General features: G+C 38.6%; 2 protein-coding genes across 7 annotated transcripts in view; one reads left to right on the plus strand and one right to left on the minus strand.

The window, feature by feature from the left end:
* Window positions 1-5,438: 5,438 nt before the first annotated feature.
* LOC306864802 (SKI/DACH domain-containing protein 1-like) lies at window positions 5,439-10,504 on the minus strand. The gene has a single exon (XM_079409036.1). The coding sequence runs from the start codon at window positions 10,022-10,024 to the stop codon at window positions 7,622-7,624; it is 2,403 nt and encodes an 800-aa protein (XP_079265162.1). The 5' UTR covers window positions 10,025-10,504; the 3' UTR covers window positions 5,439-7,621.
* Window positions 10,505-17,812: 7,308 nt separating this feature from the next.
* LOC306865258 (protein AF-10-like) overlaps window positions 17,813-20,467 on the plus strand; it is a 49,314-nt gene continuing 46,659 nt past the window's right edge. For 4 of the 6 annotated variants that reach the window (XM_079409767.1, XM_079409768.1, XM_079409766.1 and 1 more), the window contains exons 1-2: window positions 17,827-18,181; window positions 20,162-20,241. In XM_079409767.1, coding sequence (XP_079265893.1) covers window positions 18,019-18,181; window positions 20,162-20,241 — 243 coding nt within the window. In that variant the 5' untranslated portion in view covers window positions 17,827-18,018. Of the gene's footprint in view, window positions 18,182-20,161; window positions 20,242-20,467 lie in introns of all 6 variants that reach the window. The other 2 variants (XM_079409765.1, XM_079409769.1) reach the window with 2 other exon arrangements.

Below are 20,467 nucleotides of genomic sequence, written 5' to 3' on the forward strand. Positions count from 1 at the left end.
TTTATCATATTTTATAAGGCCTAAAACATGAAAAAGAAGAGAGTGTGTTTTCCCAACTTTGCCTTAACGATAAAGCAAGAGTAGCCTATATTTAGCAGTTTTAGGGAAACCCAATTTTTACCATCATCAAAATAAAGCTCATCTGCCTTGAGAGAAATAAGCCTAATATTCATTCATTATTTCATTAGATTCATGGTTTACCGGGGGTCAAGATCGCTGGGAGCTATTTCTTCATTCCACCTTAAATCCTCGTGTCCTCCCCTTTAAGAGAAAATTCTCCAAACGTTCCCCCCGAGCGGGGGCGCCACTAGCACGTGCAATAACTAAACGTTTGCGAGCCATATTTTTAAGAGCTGTCACTTAAGCTTCTGTTCTTACTCAAACATGTCGAGACATTTTCAGTATTTTTTCATTTATGTCCACGCAACTGTTGTATAGCTCATAGCGCAGTCGGCTAAATGAGTTTCGTGTCTGAGGGTATTGTTTTATTGGGTATTTTCTACCCTCACCTACACCCTGCATTTCGTCCTTTTCTCGGCATCGGCTTTTCCTCAACTGCTCGCTTTCTTACCTGTTTACTCAGTAATAGCCTAATTTAGTCGATTTTTATATTGTTAAGACATTCACAGCTGAGGTTAGCCGGGAGAATACTTAAAAAGACCCCTTTATGTATCTATAACACGGCCTGTTGTCACAAATTCCTCCGCGAAAAGAAAAAAACAAGCCTGTAAATTTGGACATTTTCGTTCTTCGCTACTCTCGCGTAGTTCAGAGATACATCATTAGGGTTTATTAAAAAAGTGACTGGTTTCAACATTAGTCGAGACAATAATGATTCTAAAATTAATTCAGTAATATTAATCTCGCATCGCCGTGGTTATGGCTTGCGAATGCTCTTCGAATCAGAGTGTATGCATTAATTACATCCAAGCCTTCTTCATTCATATTTTGAATATTTGCCCAAAGACACACAGACCGAGAGAAATGAACGGAATAAAGGCTATTCTGCCGTAGCCTGTTGTGCGGAAAACGACTTGACCATGTGGCTGCTAAAGCAGGCTTGCAGTGGGCTACGGTTTTTCTTTTCTTTTTTTTCGGATAATTTTTGACAACCAAAATAAAGTTTCTTTCTGACTAAACAAATACACCTGCTCCAATCGTTGTAACGGGAGTGAAGAACCAGCCTAAATGCGGCGGTTTAAATGCTACATTTATTTGACACTTCACACATTTTTGACATTTTTTCTGTTTTCTAAATGTTAATTTTAATTTGAAAGAATTACCTTTTGAATATGCTAATTCCCTTTGACACTCTACGGGGAATGGTTAAATAATGCTCTACATCACAAAGTGATTGTTTTAACAGATCTTCTGTAATTAGTTAAATCCATATATGGGAGATTACATTCTACTGTTATATAAGTGTACGTTGTATGTATATTAGTGTGCGTAAACCCTCTTACTATTTCTAATGTGTGGCCTGTTCAGAATGGTCATAATTGTTCGGCAGGCTCTCAGCAGAATATATCACTGACCCACAGCACATTTTTCATCAGTGTTATGAAAGACGCAAGTCATCTAATTGAACTGTTAAGGGAGCTTGTTGTTTTGGATCAGTGACTTGTTTTTACAGGTGTTTCTGAAAGAGACGTTGCTCGGGATAGAATTAGGTTTAATCATTCGTTTGACCGCAGCCCAAATCACGAATTATTTCGACACATGAAATGATAGTAAACACTTTAATTATTAGAATTGTCCTTGTCTAAAGTATAGAATATTGTCTGATCTTTAAAAGGAAATAAATAAACTGATCATGAACTGTTTCCGTATTTGAATCAAACATGATTTTGCTTTGGTTTGTTCATTGCTTGCCATGTGAATAATTCATTTGATTTACATTCCTTACGGTCTTTTCTCAGTCATCTTCATGAGAAACATTTACAGTTATGAGTCTCAGAAGTCTGATTTATTTGTCCTTATTACAAGCAATTTTTAATGAAAACGTATCCGGAACAAAAGTATCGCTTGTCTTAGTAGTTCTTAGTTCTTTTGAAATTGTTACACGAAATCCTTGTCACCAATATCACAACTATTTTCATATGCAACTTAAATGTATGCTTGTCAGAATTAAATGTAAGCTTGATGATGATTAAAAAACTAATTAAATGTATGGATACACAATACTTTAGGCTAGTCTTTGTTTTAACTTGCACGCTGTGACAAACTTACGTAACCTTTTCAAATAAATAGGTCTGGACGTTTTTATCCGTATATATGAGCTTGTTTGATTCATACCTGGATATAAGCCCTTTAAGATTTAGGAGAAGTCATTATTGCAGGAAAACAGAGAGTCGATTTCAAATGTACAAATTTCTAAGATGTGTAATATTTAATATGTTTCCCCATTGACTGGGGATTCAGACAGAGGTCAGAGGGTCAATATGCACTTTTAAAAAAATTGTTAATGGAGAAGCAGAGAAATCTGTTGGGTCATCTATTTGGATTTTTTTCTAATAATTGCATTCATTAGATGTTAATAACCAGGGACGCTGTTGAAAATAAAAAATTGCACATTTGCTGGGTAACCATAAAGTAGGCCATTAGCTATAGGTGAATTCTGAGAATAGTGATTGATAAATAAAGACCAGCAGAGCAACAGGCCTACTCTGTTTGCTTAATTAAACATCGTCTCTTACAATGTATATTTTCTTGTCACCGTCTGAAACAGTGAAACGGCATCTTCTTATTTGGTCTTTGTGTGGGGGTAGGTCCTTTCAGGATACGCGTTCGGTTTATGCAGATAACGGAGGAATCTCATACCATGAGGCCGATGAGGACCTCGGTCAATCACAGTAAAAGTGATGCACATATGTAATTGTTTAGACCTAACGCTCCCGTTTTCCTCTTAACTAAACTAGATACTCTGATAACTGTCTTAGAATACATGCTATTAATAGAGATAAATTTAACACAAGTTCAGACACATCTGACATCCAACTGCTTTTAATTTCAGTGATGCTGGTATACGTATAACACACACACTAATATATATATATATATATATATATATATATATATAATGTAGAGTGACAGCTCGCCATGGTGTGTGTGTGTGTGTGTGTGTGTAAATAACCGTGGTAGGATCTCATTGTAATCTGGTTTTCATGTTTTATGACGTTCTCGGATAATTTACTGGAGTAAGAAGCATTCGAAAAATGGACAGCACGAACTGCTGTTTTTGTGGGATTAACAACATGTTGAGGTTTTTTTTTTGCCGGTCATGTAACAGCATTATTTTCCCCTCACGTCCTGATCCCATTACAAAAGAAGCTTCCATGTGATCGCTTATCCTGTTGGTTGAACCACGTGTCTAAATATGAAGCGAATGGTTCTTATCAGTCAGTAAATGGGATAGTTTACCGTGTTTAATAAGTGTTAAGTGTTTAATAACATATAGACTATTTATGCAAAACCTAGGCCTGTTTCATTTATTAAGATTACTGACCCTGTGTGGATTATTAGGATTATTTTTATGATTGCAGTGGCAGATCGGAATGGTGTAGCCTACTATTTATAAAAACACATTTAATCTCTATTGTCAATTAAATTCGTCGGTCAGTCACTCCCTCAAGATTAATAATTTACAGGATTCAATGCAAAAAAAACCTCTAAGGGCTAATTTCTAGGTTATTTCTTTTCCAGAGTGGAGAACGACAGGTTGAGCACAAACTTGTTAGGAGACTGATTTTTTTTTTCCTGCTGAACAGCCTAATGGTGGCCTGTTGAGTTCTGTGAATGAAGCCTCGAGTCCATTCGACGAAGTCAGGCCTCGAAATTAACTCTGTTTCGCTGTGCCGTGTGTTCGACTTCATGTAATTTGTTAATCACCATTTCTCATTTCTAGGATGTGGCCTGCCTTAAACTAGCCTACTCTTTTTAAAAAGGCCGTTTTCACACCGACTCAGTTTGGTTAACAGAACATGCAGCGGCTGTCTGTGATTTGATAGGCCTACCTGTAGATAATATACACAATATTGATTCAGACGTCTGACCTCGTTTTAAATAGGCGTACTTGGTGTTTGTGTAGAAATGCTTTGGCCAAGCGATTTTCTCAGTTAATTAAATAATTATTTTTAATCATCATTATTATTACCCACGGGCACTTGCATATAGGCTAGGCTACTATACATTTCACAAGATTACTAAAACTCAGTCCTGCTGTACCGCTACTGTGTGGATTTCCATTGTGTGACAGATTTATCGCCTTCAGCTCTTTTAGGGATGGCTGATTTCTTTTTGCTTGTTGGCGAAACAGCTTCTCTGTGTACATATTAAAGCTTAAACAATATCAGACAATATTTTCTTATATTTTATTATTAGCTGTATTATTCATTTGCAGTTGTTATAACATTATTTGATTTTTTTAATTTTGGAGATTTGTCTTACGTTGTCTTTTTTGGCCCAAAACTCCGAAGACTTTTTACACGCACTGGTATATAAACATAAAAAGAATTAAAAATATATATATTTGAAATGTTAATGATATGAACCACTGTCATACAATAAAAGTAGTTAGTTAATGGTGCAAATGTTAAATCGGGTGAATTTAATAGTATATAATTCATATGTAATTTAGAAGGACACTTACTCTTTCAACCCCCACTATCCCCACATTTACCAAGGTCTACAAACAAGTGGCTACTGCGACTAGTCTAGCACTTGTTTTTCTTATGCACAAATGACCCAGTTAGCAATTTAAATTGGCCCCTACATCTCAGGACGTACCGTTCTCGAGGAACTCTATAGTTGCGATGCATTTAAGTTCTGGCTAATTGCGCGCCGTCACGGTGTCATTTTTAAACCTTTTCCGAAAGCTCTTCTTCCTCCTGCTCCTCTGCTTTCAAATCTTACCCTCACTCGAGAAAGGAAGTCAGACGAAGAAGTTTATCTTGAGCCTAACTGGTCGTAATATCTTAAAGATATTTAAAAACTATACCAGAGACATTGTGCTGCCTCGTCTCAATCTCACATGCGGATTAGACAGTTATAAAAAAAACTATGATATGGAAACATGGTAGTGTAACCAGATCATGTCTGTTGTAGACCTCCTCATTTGAAATGTGCTGTTTCTAGTAGACATCCTTGCTTTTCCTGTTTCCTTTCCCTGATTAGAGTAGCCTGTATACCTAAGCGCGCTCATGTGTGGTTTTAGGCTTATGAGTAGTGTGCTCGAGTCTAGTGTGTATAGCAGGGCACGAGACCATAGGTTTCTAAACCCCTCCCCCACACCAACACTTTTCTTTACAATAAACAACTTATCTTAAAGTTTGATCTTACATTTGCTTGAACCGCATGTTACCTGAAGAAAGGGCCAAACAACGGTTATAATAAGGAATATTCATGAGTTAAAAGTTAAAAATGAACGATCATCTCACATCACACTCAGATGTATTTAATGAACAGTTTCACCATAAAAAGAAAAAGAAAGTGCTTCAAAATCCACCTCACGTTTTCAAGTTTTCATTTCGAGTGCATTTATCCTACACAACAATGGTATACAAAAACCAGGAAAAATCACAAAAATAAATATGCATTTTTATAAACAACCAGTGACTTCAATTTAAGAAAGAACTCGTCAAAATCTGACCTCAAGTATTGTAGCAAAAGCAGAAAGATAAAAAAAAACAAAGTCCACCTTCACCAGATAATTCCTAACCTACCATGTTTACAGTGAGTCACCGCCCATTTTTCCATTTCTGTTCATTGTGGAGATCTAATTTAATGGGTTTGTGATGTGTGCGCTACATTCTGTTTAATTTGGCTAGTTTTGAATTCATTCCTCTGAAGTTGGGACGACATAGCTATCTGTCCGTCCGCAGTGTACTTTGACACAGAACGGAACAAAAGTTCCTCTTATACGCTCGAGAGAGAAGACATTAAATAGTCGCGTTACAAAAATATAGAACTACTATATTTTAATCATTCACCTGTCAGAGTGTCACATTATATCGCATACTGGAACATTCACAAAGCGATGCAGTTTCACTTAATAGGCTACATAGTGTCTATCCCCACTTGTACACGTTAATCAAAACAGTACACGTAATGGGTCCGTTCCTTAATACGTTAAACACCCTTAAAATCTATTACATGTTTTCTAAGAATGATGTGAACCCGGTAGCCTCGCTTTAGCCAAATCTGCATAGTCTATGCCCATTTAGTGATAACTCACAGGCTTTGTATTTATGTTTTTTTGTTTAGGAAATTAGAATGTGGTTGAATATTTTTGTCCCTTAGCAAAATAATCAAAAAAGTATGAATTTAGCTCATTGGCTGAACCAATCACAGATACAATTTGCCGTTTTGGAGGCAGTCTGCTTTTGCTGAAGTAAACAAATATGGTACGTCACAGTACATTCATCACAAGGCATTTATATGGGGCAGGGTACTCTAGTGGAACACCAAGTTAACACTTGCATGTTTTTTAAGGTTATACGTTTTCGAGAGCCAAAGTAATCCATATCCTTGGAAAATAGGCCTAGCAAAAGAAAATACAATCAAAACACCATATGAGAAGGACAAGGCTACTTGAGTCAAAGAGAAATAAACATGTACTAAGTATACCCTGACCAGAATGTGTGTATATTCCGCTAAGCACCGAGGTCTTTTTTTTTACTTCGTCACGTATGTAAAAACACTGTTGTTTGCAGTTGTCTGTATGTCGCTCCGTTTAAATCGGCAACATTTACAATAAGAACGACTATCAAAACCTCCTCTCAAAAGCAAACGAGAATATTGGAAATAGCACCACATTAATAATTACTGATTTTAAAATGTTGTTTTGGGTTAACATGCCATGACTCTTTTGCGTAAGAAAATCGAAAAATAAAAACACACACACACGTCACTAATTCACCTTAATGGGCATTAGCAAAGTGCATGTAGCTTTTCTATACCTTAAGCTATGAATGTGCCAAAGAAGGAGTTTGATTTTGGTGTTTTCCCTCTATTACATCGTGCAAATCAAACAGCTCTTGATTGTCAGTTAGAGGGCCATTGTGTTGGGCCTACCGTGAGAGTTATGGTGCGCTGCGTGTGAGTGAACAATTGGGGAGCACCAAATGAATAAACAAGAAAGGTATGGATCAACGGCCTACAGTAATTCAAAATACAGTATTTAGATGAAGCATTAAGGGAAAATAGAAAACATTGGCCCAAAATATACCGAAAAAGTAAGTTGTTTAAAAACAATATCAACATTTTAGTTGACACAGACCTGACAATCACTATAACGCCATCCTTTTGAGAGATGGTTAACCCTGCCTTCAAAATGAGCCAACATTTGCTAAGTGAGAGTCTAGTAGTCCATCAGGTCAAAAACAGCTCCACGATGTCAATAATGTCATTTTGAAAACGACTGTTTTGTTGTTGTTTTTTTACTAGACCAGTTTATTATAAATACCTCCGTATATTCCCGAGTCCCAGAGCAGTCTGTGCTATATGAGGACGGTGTGTGCTACATAACAACAGGGCATTGAAAACAACAACGAAAACAAAACAACTAACGGGAATCAGTGCGTATAACAGTTAAGACATTTCCCCCCGAGCTCAAAACACCAGTTCACGGGATAACAGAGGCTTTCCTGAATTTGTGGCTTGGAGGGGGAGGAACAACTGAATGACCAAGCTGCCATCTCCACACTGGGTGAGAACGATGTGGCAGTTGGTTACTTCTTAAAGAGTTCAAAGAGTAAGCGGGACTCAAATCTCCATCGCTGCCAATAACAAGAGACGGCTGAGAGGGAAAATTCGCCATGAATCTGAAGGGCTTTTTCAGAGATGCTACATTGGCGCTCGCGCGTTTTCGTTTGCTCGCGCCCGCACAGTCTTCATTCGATCCCTCACTGCTAGCGAATTTTCCTGCAGAACGGGGGCTCCGGTCAACTTTTGCAACTGATTTCGCGGATGTCCTCACACTTTCGGCTGTTTTACCCAAAAGCATCGCCCTGTAGTTTTTCCTGACCCTTGCACCATTGTTGGACTCCCCTTCCTCGGAACAAGGGGTGTTTAAAGTGCTTCTTGAGTCCTCGTTACAGGCAGGGTGTTTTTGAACAGAGCTCTCTGTGGCTTTGCAGTGGTCAGTTTCCTTTAAATCGTTACTGATGCGCGGGCCATCAGCTTCGTTATCCTTACATTGATATTCCGGAGGCTGATTTGCATATTCATATTCGTCAAAGGTGTCCTCGACTTTAATCTTCACGTTGTTGAGTAAAAATGGTGGCGTTTTTACTGCCCTGTTGCCCTCATTGGTAAAGCCTGAGGTACTAATGGGCTCCTCGGTCTCTGTTTTGATAGGTTTTAGAGGTGAAGGCAGTTTGAGGGAACTTTTTGCTTCCCTCTTGGAATTTGCTGCTAATGAAAGATTGCTGTCAGAAGACTTACAAACCATTATTTCTTTGTCCGGAACACAGTGGGAGATCAAGGCTTGGGAGCATTTGTTTGCAGAACCCGGTATTCTTTGTTGGGGAAACGCCTTGTTTCCATTTGCATTAGGTGTAAGCCCAGTCTCTTTAATTCTGTTAGAGACAGAGTCTGTTGTCTTTGGATCGTTTGAAAATTCAAGGCGTGATGGTGCTTCAGAGCCCTCGTTTTGTCTTAAATCAGGGAAACAGCTCCGCACCGGGCAGAACTTCTGCACTTTAGCCGCATCACCATCCTTGTGTGCGTCCCTGGACGATGTGAAGTCCGATTTCTGAGTTTTGCCAGTTCGTTCGCAATCCAAATGCAATCCTTGGTTAGTGGTAATGTTCTGCACATTAGGCCTGTAGTGAAAAGTTGGCTGTAAGAGCAGAGGTGCTTTTGTGTTGAGACTTGAGAACCTCGCACGCCTGAAACGAATACTCTGCACTGAAACTTGACTGGACACAGAGCTCGAATCAGACTGAGAGGAGCTCTCTTCATCGCTGCTGACATCTGAAGAATCCGAGAGCGAGTCATCCTCCTCCTCCTCATCTGAAGTCCCGGAGTTGCTGGTGGTAGAGAAACTCGAACCGAAATCCGAATCGTTGTTCACCCGTTCGGAGACGGAGCTAGATTCCGTGTCGCTGCTGCAGCTTTCCTGAAAAAGTCCAGTGTGCCGGGGATCGACGTACAATCCATGCTCGAGGTGGTGAAACGGGCTTAAAGATCCGTTGGGAACTTTTGGTTTACAGCACTTTGGGACGACCAAAACCGGATGGCTTCGTCTGCTCCTCGACCAAAACTGCCTCGCGCTGTTCTCGCGCTTCCTCTTCCTTTTGTAAAGTAGGTCTGCGTTGCCTTGGTGCTTTGCCTGCGCTGCAATGGCCGACTGATAGAGCAGCGGTTGCCGATTCACAACGTGCCGAAAAAGCGTATGTTTCTGATTAAAAGCCACACAGTTGTCAGGTATTTGATCTGTTTCATAGTTTTTAAAGGGTGTAGATGCCGACTTCGTGACCGGTTGAAAGTCACGGGCGAAGGATTTACTGTAAATTTGAGGTAGATTTGAGTGAGTCCGAGGGACAGGGTCCTGTCGAACAGCTTTATTTTTGAATGAGAAAGTCTGAGGAACGCCATGCAAACTCAACCAAACTTTCTCTCTCCAAAAGTCACTTCTGGCAGAGGGGCGATTTTTGCCGTCGCACATTTTTTCTGAGGAATTTTTTGTCTTTTCCCTTCTTTTGTTTGATTTCAGTACGCGCTCAGTTTTACATGAAAAATACAGTGCCTCAACGTCCTCTCTTGAAATCAGAGTACATTTAGCTGCATGGAAAGCTATAGAATTTATTGCTTTGAGCTTTCGCAGTTCCTCCAAATCACAGTGATGCTTCTTCACGTTTAAATGGTCCATTCGTTTGTGTACAGTAGTCCGCGGAATATTTTTCAAGAGGTCGGTGAAGACTTGAGAAAGGGCAAACATTTGTTTGCCTTTGATAACCAAATAGCCAAGCTTTACACCCTGCATTTCCTCAAAACCGGATTCCAAGTCCCCCATTTTCTTCATTGCATTAATTCCAACATTTAGAGCGACGGATGTCCTTAAAGTAGCTCTACTGCTGCTTCTTAATTTCAAGGCATTCTGCTGACCGGTCCAGCATGGGCTTTGACATGTCCACACTGCGTGATGAACAAAAAGTTTTAAATAGAAAAATAAAAATGAAATGGCCTGTTTGAATTAAAACAATCAGTCCATTGACCTGAGCACTGCATGATCGATGGAATGTGTGTGATGTTGCCGACAGACTGGCTGCTGCCTGTCTGAGCTCCTGTATACCTGCGCTCCCTCAGCTCCCTTCCCATTTGGCCATGAGGAAAAGAGGAAGGTGAACAGCATTGCCAGTGAGAAGGATAAAAAGCGAGGAGAGTAGGGAAGGGAAAAAGAGAGGGAGTGAGCGACAGAGAGAGCGAAAGAGAGAGAGAGAGAGAAAAATAGTGCCCAAAATGCAGCTGCTATTCCCGTTGCTGGTTTAGTCACAAATAAAATGACAGTGGGAACGGAGCAAGGCCGGAGACACCTTCATCAATTAATGCCCCCAAAGCCGACGCTGATTGGACGTTACTGACAGGTGATGCAATAAAAATGGATATTCCACCCATGGCCACCCCCATCCCCCTAGCTAATTACCATACTGTTGTAATCCCACCTCTCTTAGAGCAAATAATTCGCTAGTGATAAATTCATGCTTAGAAATTAATATTAGTCATTTAGTCGGAGTATTGTTACAACTTTGTGTTGTCATGGTTGTGAAAAATGATTAATGCTGACAGATGGGTATGTTCGGCAGCATATATAATGATGTGCAGCTTTTTATATTATTTATTTTGTAAATTAAACATTGTCGTTATGCCATTATTGCATTTTTTATTTAAATGCGTTTTATACATTTAAATAGATAACTTTATACACTCTGCAAAAATGTAATGCATCTATTTCAGGGAGATAAACATTTGAACTCAAACAGAGATCAAACTTGGAATTTGAAGCAAACATAGTTAACAGTGGCAAGTTAAAAGCCGAATGAAAATATCGATGTTTGCATTTGACCAATCTCAAAACTCATTTGAATTCGGAAGGAAAAAAAAAATCGTAAACCATTAAGTGTATAGTGTTTTTTATTTCTTTGTTATTGCTTTGCATATGTAATCAACATGAATCACAATATACATTAAATGCAGCTAATGTTTTTTGTCATTGTGTGTGTGTGTGTGATATCTGCGTGTAAGGTAACAGCTTGTGCAGAATAAATTAAAAAAAGCCATGCTTTGAGAAATCTTCAGAGCTTTTTCCCCCAGTTGCCAGTTACATATATTCAAATTCTGAAACAAGAACTGTAGATCAAGATATACGAATTGCAGAAGGAGCTAAGAATGCAAGAAACACGTGTGTACGTGTTTCTTGCATTCTTAAAAAAAAGATTTTGCACACGTTAATCAGCATGTTCTAATACCTTCGTAATTGTTCAGTTTTACACTAGGTCTGTACAAGTGTGTGTGTGAGTAAGAAACATAGGCTATTATTCAAACTTTTTTTGCGGTCCATTTTTTTTCCACAGATCAGACAGGCCTCCATCCCACTTCCTACTGAAAGAGAAAATAACGGGTCTTCACAAGCAAAGACTTCCCCCTCCCCCGTTTGTGTCAGTGTACAGACATAGCCGTTTTACAATGGAGAGGAAAGAGAATGAACAGAAAAAAAGTCATTTTAACAATACAGTACCGTTTTTTCAGGCATACATAATTTGACAGAAAATCCTTCTGCTAATCTTAAATGCATGTAGCCTACAATATTTTACGAAACTCTTAGTAAAAACTTACAAACATGCTGTGAAACACTAAACAGTATTCGAAATTTCCATTGTGTTCATTGTGGAATATGAAGTGATTCTGTAGATGGATGTTATGTTTTTAATGCAGTGTATAACCGGGCGGACGTAAGGCCTTGCTTTTCAAGTGGTTCTTAAAACTCAAAAGGCGATCGATTTTTTGCTGCGAATGTTATATGGTAGGCTACAATAAAGATAAATAGATTATTCATGAAATTGTGCAATTTCAATCATTTCCTACATTTGAATGCAAATGACCTGACCCTACTAGCACCCTTCACATCTTGTCTATAAAAAAGCAAAAGAGCCGGGACGAGCAAGCCAGCGCCCAGCGCCATATTATGGGTTTGAACTTTACTGTGCATCATACGATTTTTGTTGGAAGTGATAGTTTAGAATGTCTATTCGTCATAATATTAATTGATTATTGATATATTGGTTGAAATAGGTTTATGACATAAAATAGTTTAGATCAATTAAACCCTCTATGCCGTCATTGTCAAGTATTGTTCTTATATTATGCTATATTGCATCCGCATTTACTTGATATGGCCCGCACAGAGAGCTGCTATGTGGTTGAAGTGGTTCGTGTTAATCACCACAGCTCATTTAGTACCAAATTCAGCATCGGTATTTGTCAGAATGTATACACGATCCCACCTCACTCATTTGCGAGGGGCGGTAACATAAATAGACTCTAGTTCATAAAGATCTCTATACTCTATACTCCAGGCTACCTTTCCTAGAAGTGAGTCCTGTTGATTCAGAGCACTCGGTCTCCTGTTAAACCTTCAGCGTGGAGTCCTAGTGCAGCTCCTTGTAACTGCTCCTGCTGCAACTGCTTTGTCAAACAAACGGACAAACAATGTTTATAGGCCTGAATGTCTGCAAATATTTAAACAACACTTTTACGCTTTTTTAATAAAATATGTAAAATAAATATCGTCAGCATAATATTGGCTATAAATACATAGAAGATACAATTGTTAACTCTTTCATTAGTGTTTCATTTATGCTGCAGCTCCTCTATAATAGTTCTCTCACTTAGTTTATTTATGCTCAGAGAGCGGCTAGGTAGCTGTTCTGACATGCAGTAAACAAATGTAGGCTATTTAACGATGGGAAAATTTCTCTAATGTTATTGGACCTGCAGTAATGAGCTGTTCAGTGTATGCAATTTGATCGTTTCCCCCCCCCCCCCCCCGCATATACACTAGTATTTGAACGTTCTGCCGTCAGTCTATTTCATTCCAACCTCCGCTGAACTCTCTATAACTTTTATCCAAGGGGCACACATCATTTGAAAGACAACACGCAGGTCCTGGTCCTTTCATTCTTAAACCTCACAGCTTAAACAGCCCTCAATTGTGACATGAGTGATAATGATTGATCTTCGACCCAGTGTGCATCGTCGTGGGTGAAGAGTTGAGGGGTTTGCCTTCAGAAATGTTTTGTTGTCCCGTTTTAAGATTTATTTTAAAGTCGATCACTTTTGGAAAATCAACATAACTCAGATTAATAATTGATCATATTATTAGGCTACTTCCAATGCAGTTTACAGGAAATGATTAGCCTACTTCCACAGTCTGGGGAACCGTCTTTAAATATATTTATTTATATAGCCTACAGTACGCACAGGATATATTATAGCCTAATATATGGGATGCAAATAAATTCATTAAATCAAAACACGCATCGTATATTAACAAAACTGAGTTAATCTGACAACTATCACAAACGCAGTTTCATTTTGATCACCAGGACTAGGAAGTGTATGCATACGCCGCAAATCAGTGAGGGAATGCGGTGATGAATTATCATTAAATATTAATATAAGGCTGTTACTATATTTATATGATTTCTGACCATTTTACATGTGAATAAATTAACATTTTAAAACTCTTGTTTTCATATGCGTGATTTATTTATAATTAAGAGAATAATTAAATCTTTATGACTTAATTGGTCGCTTCTATTTTGAGACAGTTAAGAGTTGGACCCATTTATTGCAGTGAAATCAGGATGGGCCCTGGACCCTCAAACGTGACGGACTCGCCAAGTGGGGGTCCGCGTGGGCTCCCTCACTACAACGTGCGCGGAGTCTCAAACAGCATGGCAAAGACGTCCAGTGACAAATAAAAAAGCTCACTGCAATCCATTTATCATTAAGTTAAATTAAGTAAATGTGCGCATACTTTTTGCAAAGGATCACGAGCTCAAAGTTTGATGAAGAAGATTCTCACATTAGAGAGAGTGAGGTAAGAGGACGTTTGTTCGTCGCGCTTTAGCTAACAATAGAAGAACAAAGAACACATTTCCTTTGCATTTAAGTTGACTAGTAATTTTATACGGGCAGCTCAAGAGTTTCAGCGATTTCGAACAAGTTTTTGTCTAATTGCTTTAATGACATATTAAGCCAACTGTTTCGTTGGCATTTTAGTAAAATGTTTTCTTTGTATGCACGATATTGTCATAGGTAGGCTACATAAAGTCACGGCGGAAGTAAAGAGATCTAGGCTATATATGAAGTTGAATTCTAGCACAAGCAGAACACTGCACGACTGCTCCACTAAATTACAGAAGTCGAAAATCTGCTTTCAAGATGATGTAGTAAATGTTGAACAACGTTCAATAACATGATGCGCACATCTCGTCGGACGCATACATTCTAAACACGGGATAATCATCTCGTGCACACAGAACTATTTCATGACTGTAAGTCCAAAGTTTCTATCGTGTCAATAAAAATCATGAGGCACACTTTAAACACGACTCGCTAAACAATCCCTGTTCAACTCGAAACTAATCTCATTTACATTTCTGAAACAAGCATTAAATATAGTGAGTTATTTATGCCAACAGTATGAATAGTTCCTTCCCATCTCAAACACATTCTTCTTTCAGAACGCATGAGTTGGTGCATGCAACTTGAATTTACAGAGCGAGCTGGTTGGGGGGTGGGCTGAAACAACCTTTCACCCTGCGGTGTCATATCTGCATGTGTATGTGCCTGCCCCTGACTTACCCACAAGTCTTTGCGCAAAAGAGAGCTCGTACTATAGGCAAACTCTTATTACTTCGACTCCGGATCCGGAGCATCCCTGCCTTTGACAGGGAAAAACACGTCGTCGTCCTCTCTGTTTGACATTCGTTACAGACCTTATCGTTAGGAAGATTATTTAATCGTAAAACTAGTAGCCTATGCCCCTTCATGTGCAAAAAAAAAAAACAGCCAACAACGCCTATTTTTAAAATATAGGTTATTTAAAAATGCACATGTAATATTATATTTTCATTAGACTGTTTAGATATAAGCTATGAAGTTACTGACTTTCTGTAGATGCAATATTCATTAGAGACAGGATAATAGAGGCATTACCAGTTTTTAGTAGGATAACCGTAACAAGTTGTTATACTTCAGGATTTGTGGCGTTGTGGATGTAAATAACCCTGAAGAACGTTATTGGGTCTAGAAACCTACTGGCCTACACATCAGTAAACTATAGGAGACAGCTTATTTTAAATAAAAAATAATAATAAAATTACTTACTTTTTTGAAGCAACGTAATTTAATATCTGATTAAAAAAAAAACATAGGCCTAGGTCTACATACAAATAGTATAGCATAGTATAGTTTGATTTAAGAACTTTGTCTTATAGCTAATACATCCTATCGTGTGTTCAAATGATAATTTTCTCTGTGCTTATGCCGATTTTACAGAACCAGACATTGGTATACGACAAAACTAATGCTATAAAATATCAACGAAAATAAATTGTTTATTGCAGCGTATGCGTCAACTAATTTAGCTGAACTTGATGTTGTAAATGATTCCAACATTACAAATCAACATTGCCCCCACCACAATAAAATGACAGGTGGGCTACTCACCAACAAGCATATGAGAGAATTCTGATGGACATCATAACAGGTCGAAATATACCCAGTACCCAGTATCATTCAGCGCTTAACCAATCCTAACAGCTGATAGTGCACCAAACACATTTCAAAATGTTATGAATTCACAGCCAGATCATGGTCATTTTGAGTCTGACCTGATCCAGCGAGCTGCCTTTCTTGAATTAAGGCCCATAAAATAGTGTCATCTATCAAAATAAAATATCCTGCATTAATGTTGTGTAGCCTACTTATTATTCAAGTTACAAAGGGGGCGACAAGTGTCAACATTAAATTAAAAACAAACTATTCATATTTGAGCGCCTCACCTTGTAACTTAAACACATTTATAAGAACAGTTTCGCACTGCTGGAGCCTGTTACAGGTTCGTGTTGTGTAATGGGGCCATGGAAATCGGCTGGGTCAAGGTCTATGCCAAAAGCATCGGTTCAGATTTGGTTTTAAAAGAGTTCATTTGTACGTTCACAAATTTGGTGAGTTAAAAGCACAGCAATGAAATGAGAATGATAGGCTACATTGTTTACTTTTTTCTGCCTTAATCAGCACTTTTGCTTTCATGGGCCCAGTTGCCATTAAGCAAGCAGCCTTTGACATTAATTGGCTTTAAATAAAACTGAAAACTACCTAAATGCTTGTTAGTTTTTTTTTTTTTTGGTTAATGTTGTCAATAACCTCTAAAATTAGCTTAAAAAAGACAGGCAGTTTATATGTCCAACAATATGCAAACTGGTCATATGCTATAGGGGACGGATTAACGCACGGGCCTACCGGGCACGTGCCCAGGGCACTGGACCAGAGGGGGGCCCAGCTACTCCCGGACCGCGATTTCCCCCTCAGATTTTGAATGCAGCTTGCAAAAGACAAAAAAAAAAATAGCCGAATAATATTCACATCATCAGCTGCTAAATTGTTCGCTCATCTTCGCTGGCTGGCACGGAGCCAGAGACAGCCGTGTGTTTCTACAGCATTATGCATTAGATATAACCAATCACACATGATTCTGTTTGTTTCAGTTTATGAGTAGATAGCCAATAAGAAGAACTTTTTTCCTCCCTTTTCAAATCTCATATCACATCGTAAAAGCATTTATTGTCAATAAAAATGTAAGAAATAACCAAAAAGTTGGAAATAAAGTATCGGGTATGGGTAGGTGTCGGGAGGGCTTTATTGTAGGCTACCAATAAGGTGGCATCCATTTAATAATTTGAATTCAAATTATTAAAAATTTACACTCAATACTATTAGTGCATACTGTTTTATAATGTAATACAATACTGAAGTGCAGATACTTGCCAATATTTTGCGACAAGTAGTATAAATAGCAGAAAATCCTGCTATTTTAACATAGTGTAAATATAATCTATAGCTATTTGCACTTAGTGTAAATAGCATATCGCTAAAAATACTGCTATTTTCACTTGGTATAAATAGAATCCATTACCATTTGAATTTAAGAAAAAATTAGCGCTATTTCAACTGAGGGGGGCCTTTAATCAGTCCGTGCCTATATCCTACCTTGTTTAATTATTATTAATTTTCCCTGTGAGATTTGTATCCAGCACATACTATGTAAATATCTTAGTACAGTATCTAAACTGATGAAACCTTAAAATGGGATACCTATAGACCTACTGCTTCACAATTCTCAGGGATTCCCTACAAATCTGTTATTCTTAGACTAAATGAGAATAAGCACAAACGAGCACACTAATTCTGAGGGCTAATCTCCACTGTATGCATCATTTGCCATTATCTTCCATAACGTTTAAATAAATATGATAATTTATAGTCTCGGGGTAACCTTCTGAGGATAATTTTGACCTTAATAACAAATGTGAACAGAACCTGCTTAATGACTCTGTAAAGTAATGTCGTTTCAGTGTAAAAACAAAACTCCCAGAAGATCGTACTTTGCTGTAGAAGTGCAGTGCACCGTAGCTCGTCCCTTGCTCGCGGTAAAATTTAATGGCGTTCGCCGCGTGGATCAAACAGCCCCGCGAGGCCTCTTTCAGTCCGCTGCCTCCCCCGTTCGGCGTTTGCGCGCATGCGCGCACACGCGCCTCCACATCCCGAGAGCCTTCAGTACGGGGTTTGTGTGTTGAGCCAAAAAAAAAATACCGCCTTCAACAACAACGCAACTGAAATATGGCGTTTCATCGAAATGGGACATAAAATACGGCTTTCAGGGGAGATAGGGATTCTTGAGACAAACGCCCGATCGCCTTTTTGTTGGTCTTTGTGCGCTTCCGATGGTAGATGGTATCCAGCGAGCTGTATCTGGCAGAGGAAGACGACGACTCGGCGAGTAATATGAAGGAGATGATCGGAGGCTGCTGCGTCTGTTCGGATGAGAGAGGCTGGGCCGAAAACCCCCTAGTCTACTGCGACGGTCACGGCTGTAACGTCGCCGTTCACCAAGGTAAATATAAGCGTCTCGACATCTCCACACTGTTATTTTTCTTGAGGGACGGGATATTCGAGGCTGGTGTTTTGGTAAGTTCCCTTCTGTTGTGGTTAGAGAATTAGCTTAGCATAACTTAGCTTAGCTTAGCTCAACCGAACAGTCAAGTATGACCTGAGTGTAACCGCTGGAGCGTGTTTGTGTTGTTGGGATGACAGTTGTTGAGAAATTAAAAATATTTGGACGGTTAATTCGTGGTTTATACGATGTGTCGGTTGCTATGAACTATGAAGCAACGGTTTGCCTTAGGCCCGTCGGAGTGCTTCTGTTATGTGTTAGCACCAGCGCTACACGGCTGTAACAGCATGTCGCTCATGGCTGTTCATTATCTCCACAGTTTCAGGACCAACAACGTGTCAGTCACAGCTATGGAAACAGAGATGAGTCACTCTCTGACAAGCTCTGTAGGTCATAACAGCTAGGCTGATAACACTCATTTATGGCTAGTCAGCAAAGCTGTCAACTAATTCCGGGACTCTTAACAGGATCTTGACTGTTTTCTCCGCGTGTAGTTGTTTGTCTTGTATTATTTTAGGTTGTGTGACGCTTCAAATGAAACATTCACATAAATAATTAACATACAAAAGTACCTTGCCTCGAGGAATCTCAATGGGTACAGACAAGTGAAAGAGAAAAAAACTGAGCAAACAAATGCGAACTTAACTCTTATTTTGTTTTAGATGTAAAGTAGAAATCTGATGTGTCATTATTAAAACCTGTCATTGAAGATTGCTTTTTCTACATAACGTTAGAGATCCTGATGTGATAAGTTCTTTTAAGAAATGTTTTATCATTCATGCAATGGAAATAGTTGGATGTCTTTTAATATTTACTTCTTATTGAACTTTAAGCTGATATGGTCAGATCAGATATATATCATAGAACTGGTGTCAGCGTCTGTACAAATGGGTCAGGTTACCACTTGTAGACAGATGTTAGTGTTAGTGTTTGGACAAGCTTCTGATAAAGACATTTTTTGTAATGTTTTTGTATTGGCTGACTATTGTGAGTTTGTTGCCTGTCATTGATCTTCTCTGATAAGTGGAACCATAAAGTCTACACTATATTGCCAAAAGTATTGGGTCACCCACCCAGGGGGTATGATATTTTTGGCAATATAGTGCATTTGCGTTTGCACAAAAATAAATATAAAGCAAAGATTGGAATTCTTGCGTGTATCTAAAGTATTTTTATTCAGGTTATGATTTTTTTTTTCTCCACCAAATATAAATAATTAGTGTTTCACCTGCTATTTTATTTTTCCTGTTCATATAATTTTTTTTTTTAAATATGTAAAAGTGAACAAACACAAAGACCTTTTGTAAGTGAACTAAAAAAGATTTTCTTTGCAGTCTTCCCTGGCCTTGATAGTGAACTTGACTGGTTTTGGTCCACTTAACTTTTCATTCACACGGTTGTCTGTTTAGAATTTAGTTCAAGTTGACCCCAAAATGACAAAATACACATTATAAGTGAACCTCAATATTCATGTATAAGACCAAATTCTGTGGAACTGGTGACACAAGAAAACATGGAAACTTCCCACATGCTTTTGTTCTGCAAAGTGCTCATGCTACGTTTTGTTTTGTCGGTTCACCAAGATACAATCATATATGTTTTTTCAAGCGCATGTCTTTGCATCTTGGCAACAGCATTTCCTGTAATATGTCAGTCTGAGATGTGTTACAAGTCACGTGCCACATAAGTTACCCACAACTGTGCAAAAATTACCCACATTTGGCTGATGGCGGGTGTTAATTTCATACTCTGATGTTGTTGCAGTAGGAATACTTCTCACACATTGCTTAAAATATAATTTTTAACACTCTCACATGTTAATCTCGAAACCTGACAGGACGAGATAGTCAAGCTGTCAGAATTACAGTAGTTGGAAGCAAGTCTTTTGAGCTGATCTGTCCTTCGTTCCTGTTGTTTCAGCATGCTATGGAATTGTCCAAGTCCCCACAGGCCCCTGGTTCTGTAGGAAATGTGAATCACAGGAACGTGCTGCCAGGGTGGTGAGTTTCCTCATCTTTATATAAATCATTCAGACTGTCTGTTTTGCTGAAGTCCAGATCTCCTTCCTCTTTTTTTATATTGTGGATTTGTTTGCAGTTTCCATTTGACAGATGATATTATTTAGAATTGATACTTTGAACTGGTCTTACAGATTTCACTTCAAAAGCTTTGGTAGCCAGCATGAGGGACATATTATAAGGCCAGGCAAAGGACATTTAGGCATTC

Source organism: Barbus barbus, assembly GCF_936440315.1.
Source record: "Barbus barbus genome assembly, chromosome: 46".
Classification (NCBI taxonomy): domain Eukaryota; kingdom Metazoa; phylum Chordata; class Actinopteri; order Cypriniformes; family Cyprinidae; genus Barbus; species Barbus barbus.

What these genes read in the sequence shown, in the direction of transcription:
- LOC306864802 (XM_079409036.1), bottom strand. Translation starts at nt 10,024, where the DNA reads ATGAAGAAAATGGGGGACTTGGAATCCGGTTTTGAGGAAATGCAGGGT.